This window comes from Mirounga angustirostris, unplaced genomic scaffold (genome assembly GCF_029215605.1).
Source record: "Mirounga angustirostris isolate CCGP_5_RB_7025 unplaced genomic scaffold, mMirAng1.0.hap1 SCAF_1, whole genome shotgun sequence".
Lineage (NCBI taxonomy): Eukaryota > Metazoa > Chordata > Mammalia > Carnivora > Phocidae > Mirounga > Mirounga angustirostris.
Window position 1 is genome coordinate 208,477,078 of NW_026991709.1, and position 20,038 is coordinate 208,497,115.

A 20,038-nucleotide genomic window follows, 5' to 3' on the forward strand; every position below is an offset into this window, starting at 1 on the left:
AGACGGGTTTTCTCTGCCAGCTTAAACCAGTCCTGCTGTCAGTCTGTGGGAGTCCGGTTATTGTGCATCTCACAGCCTCTGCTGTCTCCCCCCGCCCGCCCCCATGTTGAAGATGAGCTCCACCTCTCCATCCCCAGGCTAGATCACCTGGAGCTGGCCTCCTGTTGGCCCAGTGCCCAGTCCAGCAATTTCATGCAGATAAGCTCTGCCCCTGCCCACCAGCAGGACCTGTCGGCCTGAGGAGATCCTGGGCCCTCCCCCTGGCCGGCTGGGCCACCAGCTTCCCTCCCCTGACTCTGGGGGGGTCCACATCCACTCCAGGGGGGTGTCGTCTCCCCAGTCCTCTCTCTCAGACCTTCCTTTGCTGAATTAAAGTTTGTAAGTAAATGGTTTTAAAGAAAGCAGAGCTGGCTGGTTCTTGGGACAAACAGTGGGCCTGGGTGGGTAGTCGGGGATGGCCCCGCAGGTCTTTCGTGTGGGTGAGCCGGCATGGCTCCCTCGCGCTCTGGCAGTCCCTGGAGTCCTTCCTCGCACGCTCCCCACTCAAACGGCAGAGCTCATATTCGGGCAATTACGGGCCCTTTGGTCGCGTGGCTGCCACTGGGCATGCCCAGACCCGGATCACGTGATGCCTGTCATGGCGGCCTCCGTGGCCCGGGGGGGCGTGAGTGCTGGGTTCCTGCTGAGGGCGGCTGGTGGAGCCTGGTGGAGCCGGCGTGGGGGCTCTCGGGGGTCGGGGGAGGCGGCGGCGCCAGTGACAGCCAGAAGATTTCGAGCAACAGGTACCTGGGGCGCTTTGGGGGACAGCGTTAACCCGCCGGACGCCCGCAAGGCGCGCCGCGGCCGCTCACCCAACCGTGTTTTCCAGACTCGCGCCCGGCGGGGGAAGAAGAAGCTGGCGGCCCCGAGCGGCCCGGGGACGTGTGAGTGTAGGGGGCTAAGTCCCCCATTCTTTATCCCACGAGGTTCCTCCGGTCCCCGCCTTGCCCTGCAGCCTCATCTCTGTGTCCCCCTTCTACCTCGTCCTATTCCCCTGGCCGTCTAGGCCCCCTAACCCTAGACGTGACCTGGCCACCGCGCCCACCATCAAGTTTGGTATCTGCACCCCCGTCTGTCCCCAGGGTGAACGTGGTGTTCGTAGACCGGTCAGGCCAACGGATTCCGGTGAGCGGCAGAGTGGGGGACAATGTTCTTTACCTGGCCCAGCGCCATGGAGTGGACCTGGAAGGTGGGAACCCCACACTGGGAATTGGGGAGGTCCTTATTCATTGTTTTAAAAACCCTGCAAATCAGATACCGTTCTCCTCCGTTACTTCACCCTCCCGTGGCTTCCCATCAAACATGGCTAAAATCCAGACTCCTCACCAATGTCTCAAACCCTGACCAGCTCTAAACCTTCATTCACTCAGCAGCTATTTATTGAGCATTTATTAGAGGTCATTAAAATTCCTGCCCTCCAGGAGCTTGTATTCTCTCCCTCCTTCCTCTCTCTAATCTAGACACACTGGCTTTCCTGCTGTTCCTCAAACAAAAAGCCAAGTCCATTCCTGCCTCGGGGCTTTTGCATTTGCTGCTGCAGACATCTGAAGTACTTTCCCACCAGATTAATCCGTCAGGTCTCAACGTAAATGTCATCTTTCTGACAATCTCCTCCCCTCAGCCCAGCCAAAACCCGCACCCCTGGTCACTGTCACCTCAGTGTGCTTTATTGTCCTCCTAACACTTCTTAGTGTCTTGTTTCCTTTTTGTCATCTGTCTTCAGAATGAGATCAGAAACCCTGGTGCTACTTATCGGTTGCCTGTCATGGTGTTTAGATGTAACGGGTATTAAATCAGTATTTGCTGAGGAGAAGATAATCATAGCAGACATTATTTTAAGTGCATTAAATACCTACTTCCTGATAAGGTTATGTGATAGGGAAGATTGTTATCTCATTTTATAGGTGAGGAAGCAGCCCCAGGTTAAGTTGACATGATCCAGGGTCAAGTAAGTGGCAAAACTAGATTCAAAGCCAGCTTATTTTAGCCACTAATCTGTGCTGCTCTTCTCTGTATATTGAACACCTTGTTTGCCAGGCAGCAATGTACAAAACAGACAAGGCCCCTATCATTTCACATCAATTTCAACTTAATAGGGACCATAATCCCAGGAATAAACATGTAATTATATCATGAGCAGCTGGAAAGGGCAGTCTGAAAAAAAAATGTACAGGGTTATTTGTTGGGTGAATATAATACAGAGCCTGATTTAATCATTATCGGGGGTGGGGATGTTGGGGGGCTGGTCATGGCAGGCCTACCTCAAGTTCTGTTCTGGAATCCAGTCACCAGGAGTCCAGGACAGGTTGGAACATGAGTTTTAGAGGCAAGTGGCCTGTGTTCATATTTTGCCTCTTACCAGCTCTATGACTCTGAGCAAGGTACTTTACCTCTCTGGGCCTCTGATGCCTCATGTATAAAAGGGGATAATTTAGTTACTATCTCACTGGGTTGCTCTGGAGGCTTAAACAGATCTCGGACATAGTGCTGAATGCCTGGCACCTGGTTAGTATGCAGTGCCTAGCTGGGACTATCGTATTCAATAATCTCTATCTCATGGGATGAGGGTGCTAATGAGGTGGGAAACAGGACTGAGGAAGAGATTCCTTGGGGACTGCCTGGAGCTTCAGGGTCCAGACATTTTATCCCCAGGAGACGGGGAGTGTGGGCAAAGTCACCAGGTCCCCCTGGGAGGTTCTCCCAGGTCAGGAGGCTGCTTTGCAGCTACATCTTCATTATCCAACACGTGTGGAAGACAGAGGGAATTCTGTCCCATTCATTTAAAACACATGTCTCTTGAGCATCCATATGCCAGGCTTGGTGCCAAGTACAAAGACGGAGGCCAGGTTGATGGAGCATAGGTACACCCAGAGATTCAGGTGGTAACCTGAGACTGTGGTAAATGCTGTGCAGAAATTAGAGTCCCCAAGGCCAGGCAGGGGTGGGGGGTGGTGCGGGGAGAGGATAAGAAACAGGAGATGGGGGAACTGGAAAACAGATGAGTTCTGTTGGTAAAAGAGTGGAGAGAAGAACATTCCAGGGCGAGGGTGCAACGAGTGCAGAGGCCATGTGCTGGGGACGAGCTTGGTGTGTTGGAGTTGGGGCGGGGGGGCAGTGTGGCTGAAGTGAGTGAGTGAGGGGTCGGGAGGATCTCAGAGATTGAGTGGAAGAGTTTGGTTTTGGAAAAGGCCTTGGAAGGTTTTAGACCAGGAGGGACATTATCCCCAAAGCGCAATTCTCAGTGATCAGTCCAAAGGGTGGGAATGCGTCCGGGGGAAAAGCAGGAAACCCCAGCTTCTGTATCTTTCAACCCTTATTTTCTGGTCTCTTCCCCTGCCACACTGAGTGTTGAGGAAGCAGGTCCCATCTTCGGGAGCAAGAGATAGAGGGAAACCCCTTTGCCCAGCACAGTGACAGGGTCCCTGCAAGGGCTTACAGGCTGCAGGGACCCTGCCTTTTTCCCCCTCAGCCACACTGAAGTCAAGTCCACGCTCATTCATGGTTCCGTGTACGCAGTCTGGTCCACAGCCTGCTGGGGGGGTGGTCCTTGGGAGACGGGACACCCTGGATGTCCCTTTGCAAAACTTACACGCAGCTCGGGAGCAGCTAGCCGAGTGGATGACAGGGTGGAGGGTGCGCTCGGTGCGGGCCCGGGAAGGACGGACGAGGGGCGCACGGGGAAACAAAGGGCCTCTTCCTCTTCCCCCTTCTGTCCTTGACCTCATGGTGCCTACCTGACCGTGCCCCTCACTGGCACCTCCTCACTTGTTGCCCCCAGGGGCCTGTGAAGCTTCCCTGGCGTGCTCTACCTGCCACGTGTACGTGAGCGAGGACCACCTGGACCTTCTGCCTCCTCCCACCGAGAGGTGAGCGGGGGCAGCCCCTCCCCGCTGTGCAGAGGCCCGTGTGGGCCACGCCACGCAGCCCCAGCCCGACTCGGCCCTGCAGCTGCTGGCCGTGGCGCTGCCCCGCGCCGGCCTGAGAGGTGCCTCGTCCCTGCCCTGTGGGGCCCCCACCAGCTGGACAGCTTGCCCCTGGGTGACTGCTCTTCTCCTTGCTGCAGGGAGGACGACATGCTGGACATGGCCCCGCTTCTTCAGGAGAACTCCCGGCTGGGCTGCCAAATCGTGCTGACTCCTGAGCTGGAAGGGGCCGAATTCACGCTGCCAAAGATCACCAGGAACTTCTATGTGGACGGCCATGTCCCCAAGCCCCACTGACACCCCGGGCACCCGCGGCCCCGCGGCCGGGACTGCAGGAATAGCCAAGTTGCCAGCCCAGCCCAGAGCATGGACAGGCCCGAGAGAGATGTTGGAAGCAACCAGAAGGCCAGAGCCCCTGCCTCAGAGAGATCCCATGTCCAGGTTCTGGTCTGGGAGGCCGAGGGGGCCCCAGCCCTGCTGGGGTGGCCTCCCCCAAACTCAGGAGAATCAGTGTGTGGATAGGGTGGAATCTGACTGGAACAACAATAAAACCGTCTCACAGACCTCCAGTGTCTTGAGGCTCCTGGGGGGGGGCGGGGAGGGCAGGCCCTGGGGTCTGGAGCCGCACCTTCTGGGCCCCCAACTCCCCCCTCCCACGGCAGCGCTGGGGTCGCGGGACGGCTGAGGCAGAGGCCCGGAAGCTGGCGTCCTGGAGAGCCCGGGAGCCCGAGCCCACGTGCACCCGCGTGCCCAAGCCCCGCCCCCCCGGCCGCGGAGGGATTTGCGGGGATCCAGGCTGGCCTGGAGGGGTCTGAGGGCCCCCCGAGCGGAGCTGCCAGAGTGGGACCGAGGCCGGCCTGGGGGGGCGGGGGGAGCTTGGCCCCGGGCGCCCAGCGCTGCCTGCCAGAGGCGCCCCGCCGCGCTCGCCCCGCCCCGCCCAGCCCAGGTGGGGCTCCTCGCAGCCTCTGCCAGAAGCGCCCCCACCGGGCACGTCCTCCTCCACTCAGGTGGGGCTCATCGAGTGGGCTCAGGGTGGGCGGGGCCGGGCGCGATTAGGGAAGTGGGGCTGGGCCGGGGCGTGATGGAGGCCGAACCGGTCCCAGACTTCTCGAAGCTGCAAGAGCTCCTGGCGCCGCCGTGTCTGGACCCTAAGCCGCCCCGGGCGCCCCCTGCTCAGCAGGCACCAAGGACCCCAGGATGCCCCAGACCCAATGGCAGGTGCGTTCAGGAGCGGCCCCTTCCCCCAACTTGATCCAGGGGTCAAAGGGTCATGACCTCTGGTTCCTGGGGGTTATCCAGAGGTCACCATGTTAGTTACTGGCACTTAAAAAGAAGTTCTGGTCCCGAGGGATACTCGGGGTCATACGGGGGTCATATGGGGGTCAGAGGCCACGCAATTCCCCCATGTCTCTGAGGACTGCATTGGTGCTGCCCAGGGAAGGGGGTGACCACACTGTCCCTTGTCCCCAGGTCCTTCTGGCCTGCAAGCCAGGACTCAGTCACTGCCCTGCGTTTCCTCCAAGAAACAGCAGAAGGGCTGGTTCAGCCCCCTGCCCGGGACACCCAAGCCCTGGGGCCCTGCTGGGAGCTGAAGGCCTTGGAGACTCTGGGACCCTCGCCTCTGGCAAGGGATGCCAAGAACATGCTGACCCCAATCAGCCAGCCATGCTGCAGCTCAGGGCCCCTGGAGGCTCCCCCAGCCCCCTCAGCCCTACCCCAGAGGAGGCCCCGGAAGCAGTCAAAGCCCCACCCGGGCGCTGAGAAAGTGGACCCCCGGTTCGAGGGGGTGACCCTGAAGTTTCAGATAAAGCCGGATTCCAGCCTACAGATCATACCCAGCTACAGGTAGGGGCTGGCCCAGAGGAGGGCGCCCTTTTGCAAGTTATAGTAATAATGGTGGGGGCAGGGGCCTCCCGGCATCTGCTCGCGGGCGCCCCACACCAGCCCTACGTTACAAATGGCCCAGCCTCTGAGCGAGACCTCAGGCTGGCGCCGTGACCCAGCAATGTCCTGGTCCGAGCATAGGTCCTGTTTACGAGACGGGCCTGACCATACTGAGGGTGGTTGCTAACTGTTGTTTTTCCCAGTAATGATCATGACCACCACCTGTCAGGAACAACAACCATGAGAGGTAACAGGTAGCCCTTGATGTATATGGGCTCCCTGAAGCCTTGTGAAGCCCATTTTGCAGATTTGGAAACTGAGGTGCAGAGGATGCGATCGCTTGTCCGGAGTCACGCAGTGAGGACTCAGGAGAAATGGGATCCCAAACTGGCAGGCTGGCCCCAGACTTCCTACCTCTTCACATAATACTCATTACTGATGAGGGACAAGGCCAGGCCTTTCAGACATCAGACGCCTCCTTGGGGGATGCCTCAAATCCCGATAGTAAATCATCACTGAGGGGCCGCTGCCTGGGACAAGGTACAGACCCCCAATGCTAACTCCTGTCTACTCCCCAGCCTGGCCTGCAGTAGCCGCTCTCAGGGTCCCTCTACAGGTCCTGCCAGGGGTCCTGAGGCCAACTCAGGAGGCGGCGAGGCCCTCGGTGAGTCCTGGTGACTTAAGAGCTATAAATATGGGGGGGGGGGGGCAGTTTCCCATCTTCTCTGTCTTTCTTCCCATCCTGCTTCCCCATTTAGACCCATCCAGAAGGAGTCATGGTGCACCTCCCTCCACTCAGGCTGAGTCACCCCCACCCCCGGTTTCTTCCTCTGCTTAGCTTTGCCATCTGTCTCCCTTCCTGGCTTTCCCTCTGTCTTAGGTCTGGTAATACCCAGGGTTGGCCCAGAGCCAGGTGGGGCCTTCGTAGAGACTCTAACAAAATGCCCCACCTGCACAGGCCTCCTGAGCCCAGACTCTTGGCCTCTGCCCCTTACCCTTTGACCTCTGCCCCCTCAGGGCCCCGGTGCTGTGCTTCCTGTAGGACCCAAAGGACCCCACTCTGGAGAGATGCTGAAGATGGGACCCCTCTCTGCAATGCCTGTGGTATCAGGTCCTCAGGATGGAAGGAGTTTGGATGCTTAGCCAGTGTGGGGTTCTGGGAGGGGAAACACTCACCCTTGCGGAAAGTGGAACTACCCAGAAAGTGGTAGTTTCTGGACCCCTGCTGCATTCTGATGTTGGTTTCTTGCACCCCCACTCCAGGTACAAGAAATATGGCACTCGCTGCTCCAGCTGCTGGCTCGTGCCCAGGAAAAGTGTCCAGCCCAAGAAGTTATGTGGCAGATGTGGGGTGTCCCTGGGCCCCCACCAAGGCCCAACTCAGGAAGGGTAAGCCCTTCCTCACCCAGCTGAGCCTGTCCTGACTCAGTTTCTCTGTGGTGGGGAGGGCAGGGAATGGGCACAAGCCCTCCTGGGAGGAGTGGGGAAAAAACTTGGGTCTTCAAGGGTCCAGCCTGCCTCTTCTCTGCCCCCTCCCATTCAGGGATCTCAGGTGGAAGACCCAGGCCTCGGGCTCCAGAGTCCCTGTCTCAGGGGGCCACTGTCCCCCTCCCTGGCCCCTGGTCCGATGAGGTTTGGCTGAGCCTCCCCTCCGAAAATGTCCTCAGCAGTGACACTCCTACTGTGAACAGCAATAACAATAAAGAACACAACTACTCTGAGAAAGAGCGCTGTGACTTGGGGATCCCACCTCGTGCACACTTCCCCCTCTCTCCCCCGCGCCAGGAATGTGGGGGCAGGTGTTTTCTCATTAGGATTCTGAGGGACACACACACTCGTACATACAGGGACCAGCCCACCCACAGAGAATGAGCCACATTCACCACAACATCCCATATAGGGCAACAGCCACCACATGCAGAGACAAAGAACACATGGAGACAGACAGACACACGGGGCGCCTGGCTGGCTCGGTCAGTGGAGTGTGCGACTCTCAGTCTCGGGGTTGTGGGTTCGAGCCCGGTGTTGGGTGTAGAGATGACTTAAAAAAAAAAAAAAAAAAAAACTTTTTTTTTTTTTTTTTTTTTAGAATTTGTTTGTTTATTTGACATAGACAAAGCGAGAGCAGGAACACAAGCAGGGGGAGTGGGAGAGGGAGAAGCAGGCTTCCCGCTGAGCAGGGAGCCAGATGCGGGGCTCGATCCCAGGACCCCGGGATCATGACTGAGCTGAAGGCAGACACTTAACGACTGAGCCACCCAGGCACCCCTAAAAAAAATCTTATTTATTTTTTAATTTATTTGAAAGAGAGAGCACAAGAGGGGGTAGGGTTAGAGGGAGAAGCAGACTCCTCGCGGAGCAGGGAGCCCAATGCGGGACTCGATCCAGGGACTCCAGGATCATGACCTGAGCCGAAGGCAGTCGCCCAACCAACTGAGCCACCCGGTGCCCCCCTAAAAAAAAAATCTTAAAAAAAGGCAAGACAGATACGTGTGTGTGGGCTAACACACATTCACATACAAGACACACTGACAAACTCGCGTGTGCTGACACGCACATGAGACACATAGACCACACGCTAGACAGAAACAAGCGTTGACAGACACAGGACAGATACATCTGTCAACACACGGAAAATGCACCTAGCTGACACACATTGGCACACAGTGATACACCCACAGTGGTCCCTTTATCCGTCAGCTCCACCTCTGCCTGCAGGATGTCCCCTTCCTACACCTTTATGCACACCAGTCCCTTCTGTGGTCCCCTCCCCCCTCTTCCAAGAGCTCTCCAACCCCACCACGGGTGTCCCTAGCCTGCAGCCAGAAGCCATTCAGGAGAAGAGGGCCCTGGCCAGAGCTCAGCCCTGTCGCTGTCGCCAGAACACACAGGATACCAGTGCCCACTGGGAGAACTGGAGGGATGCAGCCAGGGTGGGGGGTGGTCCCGCATGGCAGTGAGTGAGACCTGCCAGGCCACGTAGCCCAGGAAGGGGAGCCCCTGTGAAACCCTCTTTGTCTGTTTTGGGTGAGCCTGTGGGGAAGGTCTGGGCCCAGTTCCTCAGCCCTCAGATCCCTCAGCTCAGAACACCCTCCCCGGCGTCTCCCCTAGCTGCTGCCTTCTCATTACTGGGAGGGTGGGGCAGCCTTCCTTGACCACCCAGTCTAAAATACATACCCCACTCCCATGCTGTCACGCTCTAGTTCAGCTCCTCACTGGTCTCCCTCCTAGAACCTCCCAGAATTTGTCAGCTCTCTACTGCTCTGGGGTTATTTCATTCACCTTCATCTTCCCACCTGGACCATGACTTCAGGGGTCCAAGGCCACAACTGTGTCCCTGACCGTGATGGGCCATCCCAGGGCCCAGCATGGAGTTCTTTGGGGATGCACGTTGAACACATGAAGGTCTCAGACTGTGTACCTGTGAACTCACGGCTGTTTTTACCCACTTATTGAGCATTTATTGAGCAACTACTGTGTACCAGACCCCAAGGGGGGCAGTTTATGGTGACTAAAACAAAGAACCCTGCTCTAGCGAAGCCAACATTCTAAAGTGACAGTAAACAGTCAAATATCTAATAGAGTGTCAAGTGGTGGTTGATGCTACAGAGAAAAGAAAGTATGTAAGGAGATAAGGCGTTGGAGGGCTACCTCAGTTTTGCTTCTCTCGGAGGAGAGACAGCCAAGGCCTCTCTGACATTTGGATAGAGACCTGAGGATGAGGAACTGGCTGTGGGACTTTGAGGTGAGGACAGTCCAGGCAGAGGGAATGGCAAAAGCAAAGGCCCTGTGGCAGGCTGGACTTGGTGGGACATAAGGAATCGTGAGGAGGGAAGTAGTTAAGGGGGTGTGTGTGTGTGCGACAGGCCGCTAGTTCCTCCCACCCCCAACCCCCTAGCAATCCCCCCGCAACCATTTCCTGCTCTTACCTTTGCTCAGGAAATGCGTGCCTAGGGCAGCTGATGGAGTGGGAGCTGTCCAGGACTGCTTCCTTCTCTCAGGCTCTGTTCCTGCTTTTGAGGGAGGCAGAGACCACAAGGGTGGGGGGAGAGCAGCTGTTCTCTCCTTATGCTGTAGGGGGTGAGGGGGGCGGTGGTGTGCGGAGTGGGTTGCAGCTGATAGCCGTGTGTCTCTTCTGAATCATGACAGGCAGTCAAAAGGCAGGTTGGGGGTAAACTGAGGCACGGTGGATGGACACAGGATGGAGGAGGCATTGAGGGTGGGGCGGGGATGCACCCTTTAATAGTTGGGACCTGTCACTCATAAGTGCAGCCACTGTCTGCATTTCCTCATCCTGGCGAGACCTCAGGACAGGGGCCCAATGCCCAGACCCCGGGGAGGGGGCTCCACCCACCCTGGGAAGACAGCTTCTGCGGCGCCTGGAACCAGGCCTGGGGGAATCACCTAGCTCCCACCGCAAGAGTTAGCGGGGTTAGAGGGCAGCACTGGGCGGAAGAGATAAGGGTCAGGGAGCGGGAGGAAGGCCTGCAGTCCCCACCCCAGCCCAAGGCTGGCTGACAGCAGGAAATGGGACACGGAGAGAACACGCTCCAGCCCACACCGCATGAAGGTGGCTTGGGCTGTGCTGACACATAGTAGGCCCTCAAAAACAAACAAGCCAAAGTAGTTTATGTATGAATAACCCACGGGGTTGGGACTGGAACCTTGGGTTGCTTCCACATGGCAGAGACTGAAGTGGACAGACCCAGAGTCCTTTATAAAAACTTTATTTGTTGGGGGGGTGGGTAGAAAATGGGGGTGACGCCCCTGGAATTGAATAAATAAATGAATGAATAAATAAATAAATACATAAATAAATAGAACAATAAGTAAGCCCCCGTGTGCCTCTGGGGGGCGTCCCCCGGCCCGCGGGGAGAGGGGAACCGGCTCAAGCCGACGTCAGCTGGATGGCGAAGACCTCGCCCCCTGCCTGCGCCTCCGCGGTGCCCGCAGCCTCGGTTCCACCTTCGGCACCCGTGCCCCCTCCAGTGCCACCGCCCGCGCCGTTGAGACACACGGCCTCACCCGAGCTTTCGGCCTCCTGCACATTATACTCGCCCTTCTTGCAAGCGGTGGACTGAACGTAGAAGGCCAGGCCGGCCCCCGCGGCCAGTAGGGCCGCGCCCCCCGCCGCGCCGCCCACGGCGACCCACAGCCATGGACCTGCGGGGTGGAGACCCTCAAAGAGAGTGGACCAGCTCAAGGCTCCCAAGCGCGGCCACCTCTGTTCCCTCCCCATTGGCACGAGGTCAGTCCTCACGGGCCTGGCAGAGAACCCCAGGGAACTCAGAGCGTGGGGTGGGGGAAAGGAGAAAGCCTTCAAAGGCTACCCCAAGCGCTGGTGCGACCCCAGATCCGTTTTACGCGTCACCTCAGCACATGAGGATAGAAGCCCCTAGCCCCAGGGATACCCAGAAGTCAACTCTCTTCACCCCCAAGAGGATGAGGGTAGGGGGGACCGGGTCACTCCTTCACCCCGGAAAACCCGAGATACACGAAGTGGGGGGGAGGGGATCTGGGTGGGACCCCCCATCACCCCCATCCTCTACCCTAGGTCCCTCTCCAACACCTCTTCTCCACAGCGGCACAGTGAGGGGTGACTTCTACCCCAAGTTAATAAGCCCCTCCCACAGCCGTCACGGCCCTGGAGGGTCTCTCCCCTTGAGCTCCAGTCCGTTCCCTCTTCCTCCACCTTCCACCCCAACCCGCCATCAAAGCCCCACTCGTCAGGGTGCCCCCGACTTCTGCCCCGGCCCACTTCAGTCTCATCTGCGGGGAAGGAGAGGGAAGCGAGGACCGGGTCAGGGGCCGCGCGGCGCAGGCCACGCCCCCTGCGGATCCCTAGCCCCGCCCCCCAGCTGCCACTTACCAGCCACGCGCACTGTGATGCGTCGCGCGTGGCGCCCATGCGCGTTGGTGGCTGCGCACTCGTACTCGCCGCCGTGGCTGCCCATGGCGCCCGCCACGCTCAGCGTGCTGTTGTTGCTCGACAGGCCGATGTTGAGCGCCCCCGGGGGCGCGCGCCAGCTGATCTGGGCTGGGGGCCAGGCCTCTGCGCGGCAGGTCAGCGTGAAGTTCCCGCCTGGCCGCACGCCCCCGGGGGGCGAGGCGGCCAACTCGGCCACCACCGGCCGGTCTGCAGAGGACAGGAGGTTGGAGGAGCCCCTCAGAGCCGGTCCACGCACCGACCAAGTGCCCTTCCGCCCACCACAATCAGAGCACCCCTCCTCGGATGGGCAGGCAGGGATCCGGCCTTCCTTCAGAGCCACCTGCCCCTACTATTCGGCTGTAGTCAGCACTAAAACCCTGTGCCCTGCTTCTCTGAAGGAGAGGGGGTAGGGACCTGCACCAGTGCCCTTCTGACCTAGAATTTGAGGGGGGCGCGGGCTCCTGTTCCCTAGAGTTTTCATTAGCCTCAGGTTTAGACCGGGAATCCTTGTCCCCAGGAAGGGGGCCTAAGGAGGTACCCTTGAATTGCCCTGGGCAAGGCCACTGCTGCAAGCCACTGTTTTGGGAACCCAGTGCCCTCTAACTGGTGCTACTCCCACTCACATTCCACGCCCACGGTGACCGTCCGTGCGTCCGTGCCATGCATGTTGGTGGCCAAGCAACGGTAGGTACCCGCATCTTCTCGGGACACGCGCAGCCGCTGAGGCCTGGGCACGCCCTCCCGGGAGCAGCGCACTTGTGGGGAGGGGCGACCCCGGGCGGCGCAGGCCAGCCCTGCAGCCTCGGCCCCTTCCAGCCACGTCTGGTGACTTGGGCAGGTGGACTCATCCATTTGCGGTGGCGCTGCAAAGCAGCCATGGGGGACGTCAGGGAGGGGCCCGGCCCCTGGGGCACCCCTACTTCCCCGCCAGCCTCGGCCCCGCTCACACTCCGTGCTCACGGCGACTGTCTTGACCATGGAGCCGTGCCGGTTGGTGGCATTGCAGATGTAGATACCAGGTGCCAGTTCACTAGCGCTGCTGGGGACTCTGGGACTAGAGTCTGGGGAGGCCAGCGGCAGCAGCATCCCCTCACTGGTGCCCTCTGAGCCGATGCACTCCACACTTGGCTCTGGCTTTCCATCCACCTCACAAGAAAACAGCTGCCCAGATCCTTCCACCCACGTCCAATTGCTGGGGCAGCTCAGCTCCTCGAAACTGGGGCCATCTGGGGAGCAGAAGGTCACACAGGGACTGGAAGTCAGGCCAGGGTTATCCTGACATACCCCATCTTGCCCTGTGTTGTCCTCACTCACATTCCACCGTGACAGCCACATTTTTGGCCACAGAGCCTTGAGCATTGGTGGCTTCACAGCGGTAGGTTCCTGCGTGCTCCCGGACCACATGCAGCAGGCCCTCGACGACCCCGGCCTCCCCAGGGCGCACACAGCTCACGCTGGGCGGCGGGACCCCGTGTGCGACGCAGCTCAGCAAGACCTCTGTTCCTTCCAGCCATGTAATGTGTTCTGGGCAGCCCATGCTGTCCAGCGATGGGGCGTCTGGAGAAGGAAGTGTTGTTGGGTTTGAGGATGGGGACTGGCCCAATGTCCCTAGACCCTCTTTCCGTATGAGGGCGGCCACAGAGGGTTGGGCAGGCTGTGCCCTGCCCAGACACTAAACCAAAGAGGTTTTATGCTGGTGGAGTGGTGAGCTGTTTTTAGTGTTTTTTTCTGATTCCTACAAAGTGCCCACAGGATCCACCCCAAGTCTTTGGCCTAGAAATTCTTAGACGCCTTGGAAAGCCCACCTTCCCAAGACTCTGTCCACACACCACACCCCAGACCCTTAGGGACACGTCTACCTCTCCCCCTCCCTCCTTCTCTAAGATCTTCCCCTAATACCGCTCACCAGCCTCTTCCCTTTCCCAAAATCCTGCCCAAAGACACACTTCAGACCCTGTAGGCTAGTCACCCCGAGACCCTGAGAAGCAGAAATGCGCCTTGTGCACCCCCACTCACACTCGACCGTCAGCGTCACTTCTTTGACTGCCTCGCCCTGGACGTTGACCGCAGTGCAGCGGTAAGTGCCGGCGAGAGCTCGAGTGACCGGACCCAGCAGGCCCAGCGCTAGCACCGCCCCGCTGTCAGGCCGCTCGCAGTGGACGGAGGGCGCAGGGTTTCCGCGGGCCTCGCAGCGCAGCGTCTGCTCGGGGCCCTCCGGCCACGTCCAGCTCCTGGGACACTCAGAATCATCTAGTCGAGGGGCGTCTGCAGGGGCGCGGGGTACTGAGAAGCTAGACACGGTCCTTGAGGAAAAGCCCCACTTCCACAATACGGCCAGGGACCGGACAGGCCCTTGGAAATCACGAGGAGGGAGGCGAGAGGTTAAAGGCCAACTCACATAGGACGCGGAGTTCGGCGCTCTTGTTCTTGCTTAGGGTCTCCCCGTCCACCTCGAGGATGGCGTCGCAGAAGAAGCTGCGCTTGTCGTCGTCCTCGGTGGCATTTAGCTGAAGCTGGGCGGGCTGCCCCGGGACCACGGCTGGAATTCCGTCCAGTGTGACCAGGGCTCCGGCCCCAGCTGCGCAAGTTACTGTCACCACCTTCCCCTCGGGGGTGCTGGGCTCGCTCAGGGTCAGGACCGGCGCGGGGAAGCCTGGGGCGGGGCATTGGCCGGGAGTCCACTGACCACGCCCCTCCCGCGGGTCGAGGCTGCCCCTTATCTGCCTGAACTCTCTGGGCTCTGCCGCCGAACTGTAGGTACCTCGCTCGGCCTCTGCGGATGCTTAGGCTCCGCCCTCTTCTCGCCCCGCCTCCTCCTCGCCCCGCCCAACTTTACGGGGTCCCCACTGGGTTTGCGACGTTCCCCTTCCGGCGGCGGCTCAGACTCCGCCTCTAAAACTATTCAACCTCAGTCCTCCAACTTTCCCACCCCTTAGGGACACTGGGACCACGGCTATTGCTATACTAAGGCCCCGCCCACCCTTTGCTCTGCCTTCCCGTTGCAGAGCGACCGGATCCACCCCTGAGCCGCGGCGACCCGCTTCTCTCCCTCTTACTGTAGACGGTCACGTTCTCCCGGGTCTCGCGGCTCTCGCCCCCCAGGGTCACGTTGCAGACCAACTGCCTGGCGCCCTCCTGTTCTGCGTTAGCTGTGGCTGTGGCCGTGGCCACGAGCGCGTCCCCCTCCAGGGTGATATCGGGACTCAGCATGCGGTCCCCCAGCGCCAGGTAGACCCCAGCCTCTGAGGCTGGAAACAGCTCGTCCAAGGTGCAGCTCACGGGTCTTTCTGAGCCCACTTCCAAGAGCCGGGGGGCAGCGAGGCGCGGGGGGTCCGGAGACAGGGCTGGGTGTCGAAGAACAGAGCTTGAATATCATGTATCGGAACCACTCAATATGTACTAAGCGCTTTACATGCACTATCTTGTATTATCCTCAAGGCACAGAGAGGAAAACAACTTACAGCTGGTGTATGTTGGAGTAAGGATTGGAATTCAGATTTCTCTGCCTCCAAACTTCTTAAACACTCCTCTGACCCCTTCTCGTCCCCTTCTGCTCCCTGTACCCACTCACCAAAAGTTCGGAGCTCTCTGGGGGCGGAGCTGTTTGAAAAAAGCCCCAGGCCATGCGGCCGCAGGTCCAGCTCCGCGCGGCAGGAGAAATTGGCCCCATGGTCCTCCCTTCGCGCCAGTACTGTAGCCGTAAGTACCGCGCCCCGCGCTCGGGGTGGCTCCCCGGCGAAGCTGCGACGGATGAGCTCCTGGGTGCCCCGCAACAGGGTCAATGTGAGGCTCCCACGAGGCCCAGCGCCTGGGACCCTACAGCTCAGGGTGAAGTTCTCGCCCACAGGCTGCCAGGCAGGCAGCGGTACCAGCTCTACACGATCCGGTCGCTCTGCAACGGGGGAACCACCGCTCTTGGAAACGCCGAGGCTCCCAGGCACTTGGCGTGGAATCCAGGGGCCCAGGGGCGGAGAGCTTGGGGATCCAGAGGGTGGAGCCTGAAGGGGAGGACCCTGTGACCCAGGGGGCGGGGCTTGGAAGGAAGGGAAAATAGTAGAGTGAGAGCGTGGCCGCTGAGAACTCACGGAAAGTGCGAATGAGCCCACGCGCCTGCAGCGTGCGCCGCGCGCAGCGGAAGAAGCAGACCGGCTGGGTCTCCGGCTCGCGGATGTCCACCAGCTGCCGCGCCAGCCAGCGCAAGCCCCTCTGGGTCCCATTCCGGCGCAGCGAGGTCTCCAGGCCACCGCGCTCAGGTCGTGGGCAGTTGGTGCTGCAATTCAGCCACAAAGATCCCCCGCGCTCCACGAGCGCCACGCGGGGCTGCAGGTCCGCCCAAAAGGGCTCCTGCGCGACCGCTGACCAGGGAAACGTGGGCTCAGCCTGGGGAGCCACCTTCCTGGGATCTTAGTGCCCCTATGTCGAATCAGGGATTCCCGGGGAATTAGTAGAGGCCACAGCCAAGGAAGAATTCAGGAGTTTCGCGTCCTGCCCCGGCCTCAGGTTTGGAGGCGCGCTCCCAGGGTTCAAACCTCGAGGGCTTCTCTGGGACATGGCAGCAGAGAGCCCTGGTCTCCAAGGTGCCAATGGAGTGATGGGAAAGCATGGGGGGAGGGGGATGAGATGAAAGACGGGGTCTTTGACGCACACAGCAGTGATGGGAAGAGGGGACCTCGTGTGGAGGAAGGAAAACGAACTGGTTCTCAGGGTTCTTGCCAGAGACGGGGAGACAGGTTGAGGCGAGGGCAAAGGAGAGATGAGGCTGAGTCAAGGATAAGTGAGGACCCCAAACCCGGGAGAAGAACACGAAAGAAGACTCGAGGCTGGAGCTCATGGAAGGAACCGCGGTAACAGCTGAGGGACTCGGTTGCCAGGGCTCCGGATGGAGCGGGAATAGCGCCTCTGAGTCACAGCAGTTGGGGAGATCGGGTCTTTCCGGACCACGACTGAGGGGGATGGCAGTCCGTGGACCATGGAGCATGACAGAGCGTGGAGAGGTGCCCCGGAAAGGGACAAGGGAGACACGGGGTCTCCAGGGCATGAGATGGGTGCGGAAGAGCACCCGGGATCTCGACGAGGGCAAGGTAGAAACCTGGGCAAGCGAGGAGCCTGGGAGCTGGGCCTCCAGTGTGTGTTGGTGGGAAGAGGGATAGAGGGCAAGGCCCGGGCTCAAGGTGGGGCAGAAGCGTGGGAGTAGAGCGAGACGAGGGCGGAGCCGGGAGGGGCTTGTGGCCGCTGTTCTGGTCCCGGAACTCCGCCCCCGCCCTGTCCACCCTGAGCCAGGACCCGGCTCTTACCTGAGAGGCCGAAGAGCCCCAGGCCCAGGACAGCCCAGAGGCCGAGCAATGCCCGGCACAGCCCCGGCGAGGGCCCTGGCATCGCCGCCGCGGGGGAAGCGCAGGAGGCGAGGAGAGCGCGAGCGCTGAGCTGGGCGAGAGGACGGCGCGGCGGGTGGGTTGTGGAGGAGGCAGAGTTGCGTTCCGGGATTGGTTTAACGTTGGTAACTTGGTTTCCAAGGAGGGGGCGGCGGCAGAGGCGGCTGGGGGGCGGGAGGGCGAGCGTGCTCCAGGCTCCCGGCCTCGGCGAAGGCGTGCTGGCAGGAGCAAGCGACCCCCGGGGTCTACGTGGAGGCCCGCCCCATCTCCCGGAGCCTTCTGGGGGCGGCCGCGCGCTCCCGCGTCATCCTCGGCGGCGAAGCCGAGGTCGGGGGATGCTGGGTTGCCCTTCTCAACCGCCCCCACCCTACCCCTAGCTTGGATGCTGTGGTAATGAGCTGGACTCAGAGCCCCGCCCCCATAGTTAGTTCCCCCACCCCCTCCCGGGCAGGGGATTGGTTTGAAGGCTAGGAGAGAGCTGTAGAGCAGGATGGGGGAAGGCACAATTCTAGGAAAGGGTGTGTGGGGATGCCTTCCTCACTGATCCTTCTCCTTTTGAGCCGGCGAGCTGAGGGCTGTAGCCACGCCCCTAGTCCCCCTCCGGCTCCGCCCCCGCACGCGACAGAGGGGGTGGGGACCAAAGTGCCAGCGAGTCGGGAACACGTGTGCGTGCGCGCAGCGTTCGCCGGCGTCTAAATTAGGGTCGGCTCTGCTCTGGGTCTGTATTTACCCAGCGTGCAGCGGGCACGTGTCTACGCGGCGTGTGTGAGCGCCAGCTGCGGAGGAGCGCCCCTGAATCCGCTTTCGGCGCGGTGGGCGGGGCCCTGGACCGCACCGGCCCTCCCAGACATCCAGTGCGGGCTCGGCTTCTGTGTCCACGCGAGACCGAGAGACCCACTATGACCCTTCGACCCTGCATCCGGGCCCCCAGGTTTTGACGCCCCCCCCCCCGCATGTGGCCCCCAGGCCCGGTGATTATCAAGACGTTGCCAGGACGCGAGTCTGTGACACCCCACGTGGGCCCTCTGACTGTTCCCTCCCCGCAGTCACAACATGGGTACCTTTTCTTCGCATCTCCGTCCCTCAGTGTGTCATGTGACCCCGTCCATTTGCGCTCTCAGCGCCAGAGCTAACGGTGAACTGTGGGGGTCAGTTCTCGCTCCACCCCTGTCCTCCGGGAAAGTGCTGGGTCGCAGGTGGAGGGGCGGGGGGGGGGGGAATGGGAAAGGAAACTTAATATCCAATCAGAGCTGCCGCGTGGCGCGGCGGAGCCAATCGGGGGGAAAACCGTCCTGTGAGCCAAGCCTCCCACAGCCCAAAGCCCTCCAGTGCCCAAGCTATGCCCATTTGCACCCCACTGATAACGCCCGCAGGGGGGGTATATTACCACACTTGGCTGGGAATGCGGAGGGACTGGGGCGCCCGGGTCCCCAGGCGGCTGAGAAGGAGGAAGCCTCAGGTGCCCTCCGAGAGACAGGGCACTTAGGGAAAGTGACTGAGGCAAGGCCAGAAAAGAAGACCACCTCCTCAGAGGAGGTTCGCTCGTGGGGGGACCTTTAGGCCGTGAGGCAGAGGCTGACTGAGGAGGACTTTATTGAATCAGTCAGGGTTCCCCCCAGTCGTCCCAGATTCCTTTCTCCTCCGGCTCAGCCGGCAGAGACCCTCCTCTCTTTACTCCGGTTCTGCACCAACGGCCGTTTTCGCAGGTAGGCGGCCCCCACGACGAGAAGGATCCCCGCTAAGGCTGCGATGGAGGTGGAGGCCAAGGCTTTGGGCGCGGGGCGCCAAGCTGGGGACAGGAGGTGAGAATTAGGACCGGGGCCCAGGGAGACGTGACCTCCCGCTCGACTCGCTCACCCTACCGGCGTCACACCCTGGCCCTCCCCTCCTCAGGGGCCCGGGATAACAAAGGTGCCTCACCGAGGCCTGTCAGCGTTATGGGTGCCGAGCTGCTGCGGACCACCAAGCCATCAAGACTGAGGCGTGCGTGGCAGGTCACCGGTTTCCAGAAGTCGCGGGGCCTGGCGGGCAACGTGTAAGTCAGCGTCACGTTGGCCAGATCAGTGCCGGTGTAGCGCTTCAGGTTCTCAGAGTAGATGACCCGGCCGCCGCGCCTCAGAGTCACCACCAGGAAGCCCACGGGGAATACGTGCGTCACGTGGCAGCGCAGAGTGTACTCATTGCCCACCAAGAGCGGAGGCTCCAGGATCACGCTTTGCGGCCGTTCTAAAGCAAGAGGGGGCCTCTGAGCCAGGTCCGCGTGCGCCCCCTAGCGCGTCTGTTAAACACCCAACCCCGTCCCCCTCCCCTCACCCCAGCAAGGCCTGGACCCCCGTCCCTCACTGTAGGCGGTGATCTTGGCCGTGGCCCCCCGTGTTTCTCCTGCGCAGGTGACGAAGCAGCGCACCTCGGAGCTCCAGGCCCTCACGTCCAGCAGCTGGTAGGATACCCAGCCGGGCCCACTGAGCGTTTGGCCCCGTTGCAGCCCAGTGCTGAGGCTGGAATTCTCCGGCAGGGGGCAGCTGGTGCTGCAGTTGAGCCACACTGAGCCCCCCGGCTGCACGGCCTTGAACCCGGGGCTCATGCGCACCCAGAACGGCTCTGAGGTCTCCGAGGGCGCCGGGGAGCTGCCTCCCGGGCCTTGGGCCCGCGCTCCCCGGCGCCGACGCGCTCTCCCGCCTCCCGGGTAGGCGGCCGCCAGCAAAAGCAGCAGCGAGAGGGGGAGCAGAGACCCCATGGCAAAGGGCCCAGACTGAGGGGCCGAGCGCCAGGGAGCCAAGGCTGGCTCTGGAGATAAGGAGGCCGGCAGCCCCGCCTCCGCAGCCCCACCCAGAGGGACAGAGGCCCCTCGAGGGCCTGGGAGCCTGCAGTATATAAGCCCCTCAGCCCCT

At 60.7% G+C, this 20,038-nt stretch overlaps 4 protein-coding genes across 8 annotated transcripts; 2 read left to right on the top strand and 2 right to left on the bottom strand.

Annotated features, from left to right (window-relative positions):
- The first annotated feature begins 454 nt into the window (after positions 1-454).
- On the top strand, positions 455-4,526 carry FDX2 (ferredoxin 2). 2 transcript variants are annotated; one of them, XM_045863038.2, is made up of 5 exons: positions 455-782; positions 869-923; positions 1,122-1,228; positions 3,818-3,905; positions 4,103-4,526. In XM_045863038.2, the coding sequence occupies exons 1-5, from the start codon at positions 455-457 to the stop codon at positions 4,257-4,259; spliced, it is 735 nt and encodes a 244-aa protein (XP_045718994.1). In that variant the 3' UTR covers positions 4,260-4,526. The 2 variants fall into 2 exon arrangements, with proteins under 2 accessions (XP_045718994.1, XP_064427458.1); XM_064571388.1 differs by lacking the exon at positions 1,122-1,228 and having other exon boundaries at positions 455-923.
- Positions 4,527-4,668: 142 nt separating this feature from the next.
- Positions 4,669-7,863, top strand: ZGLP1 (zinc finger GATA like protein 1). The gene is made up of 6 exons (XM_054504928.2): positions 4,669-5,180; positions 5,433-5,807; positions 6,425-6,510; positions 6,864-6,957; positions 7,110-7,235; positions 7,390-7,863. The coding sequence occupies exons 1-6, from the start codon at positions 5,044-5,046 to the stop codon at positions 7,475-7,477; spliced, it is 906 nt and encodes a 301-aa protein (XP_054360903.1). The 5' UTR covers positions 4,669-5,043; the 3' UTR covers positions 7,478-7,863.
- Positions 7,864-7,895: 32 nt separating this feature from the next.
- ICAM5 (intercellular adhesion molecule 5) lies at positions 7,896-17,534 on the bottom strand. Of its 4 annotated transcripts, none has more exons than XM_064571308.1 (11): positions 17,070-17,534; positions 15,861-16,130; positions 15,347-15,667; positions 14,832-15,119; positions 14,174-14,314; positions 13,792-14,040; positions 13,090-13,332; positions 12,723-13,001; positions 12,399-12,638; positions 11,716-11,982; positions 7,896-11,009 (listed from the first exon to the last, which is right to left on the bottom strand). In XM_064571308.1, the coding sequence occupies exons 1-11, from the start codon at positions 17,149-17,151 to the stop codon at positions 10,735-10,737; spliced, it is 2,655 nt and encodes an 884-aa protein (XP_064427378.1). In that variant the 5' UTR covers positions 17,152-17,534; the 3' UTR covers positions 7,896-10,734. The 4 variants fall into 4 exon arrangements, with proteins under 4 accessions (XP_064427378.1, XP_045718988.1, XP_054360900.1 ...); XM_045863032.3 differs by having other exon boundaries at positions 14,174-14,428; XM_054504925.2 differs by having other exon boundaries at positions 10,867-11,615; positions 14,174-14,428.
- A 637-nt stretch (positions 17,535-18,171) lies between these two features.
- ICAM4 (intercellular adhesion molecule 4 (Landsteiner-Wiener blood group)) lies at positions 18,172-20,012 on the bottom strand. The gene is made up of 3 exons (XM_045863889.3): positions 19,491-20,012; positions 19,068-19,373; positions 18,172-18,936 (listed from the first exon to the last, which is right to left on the bottom strand). Exons 1-3 carry the CDS (start codon positions 19,882-19,884, stop codon positions 18,794-18,796), a joined length of 843 nt encoding a protein of 280 aa, XP_045719845.1. The 5' UTR covers positions 19,885-20,012; the 3' UTR covers positions 18,172-18,793.
- Positions 20,013-20,038: the final 26 nt, after the last annotated feature.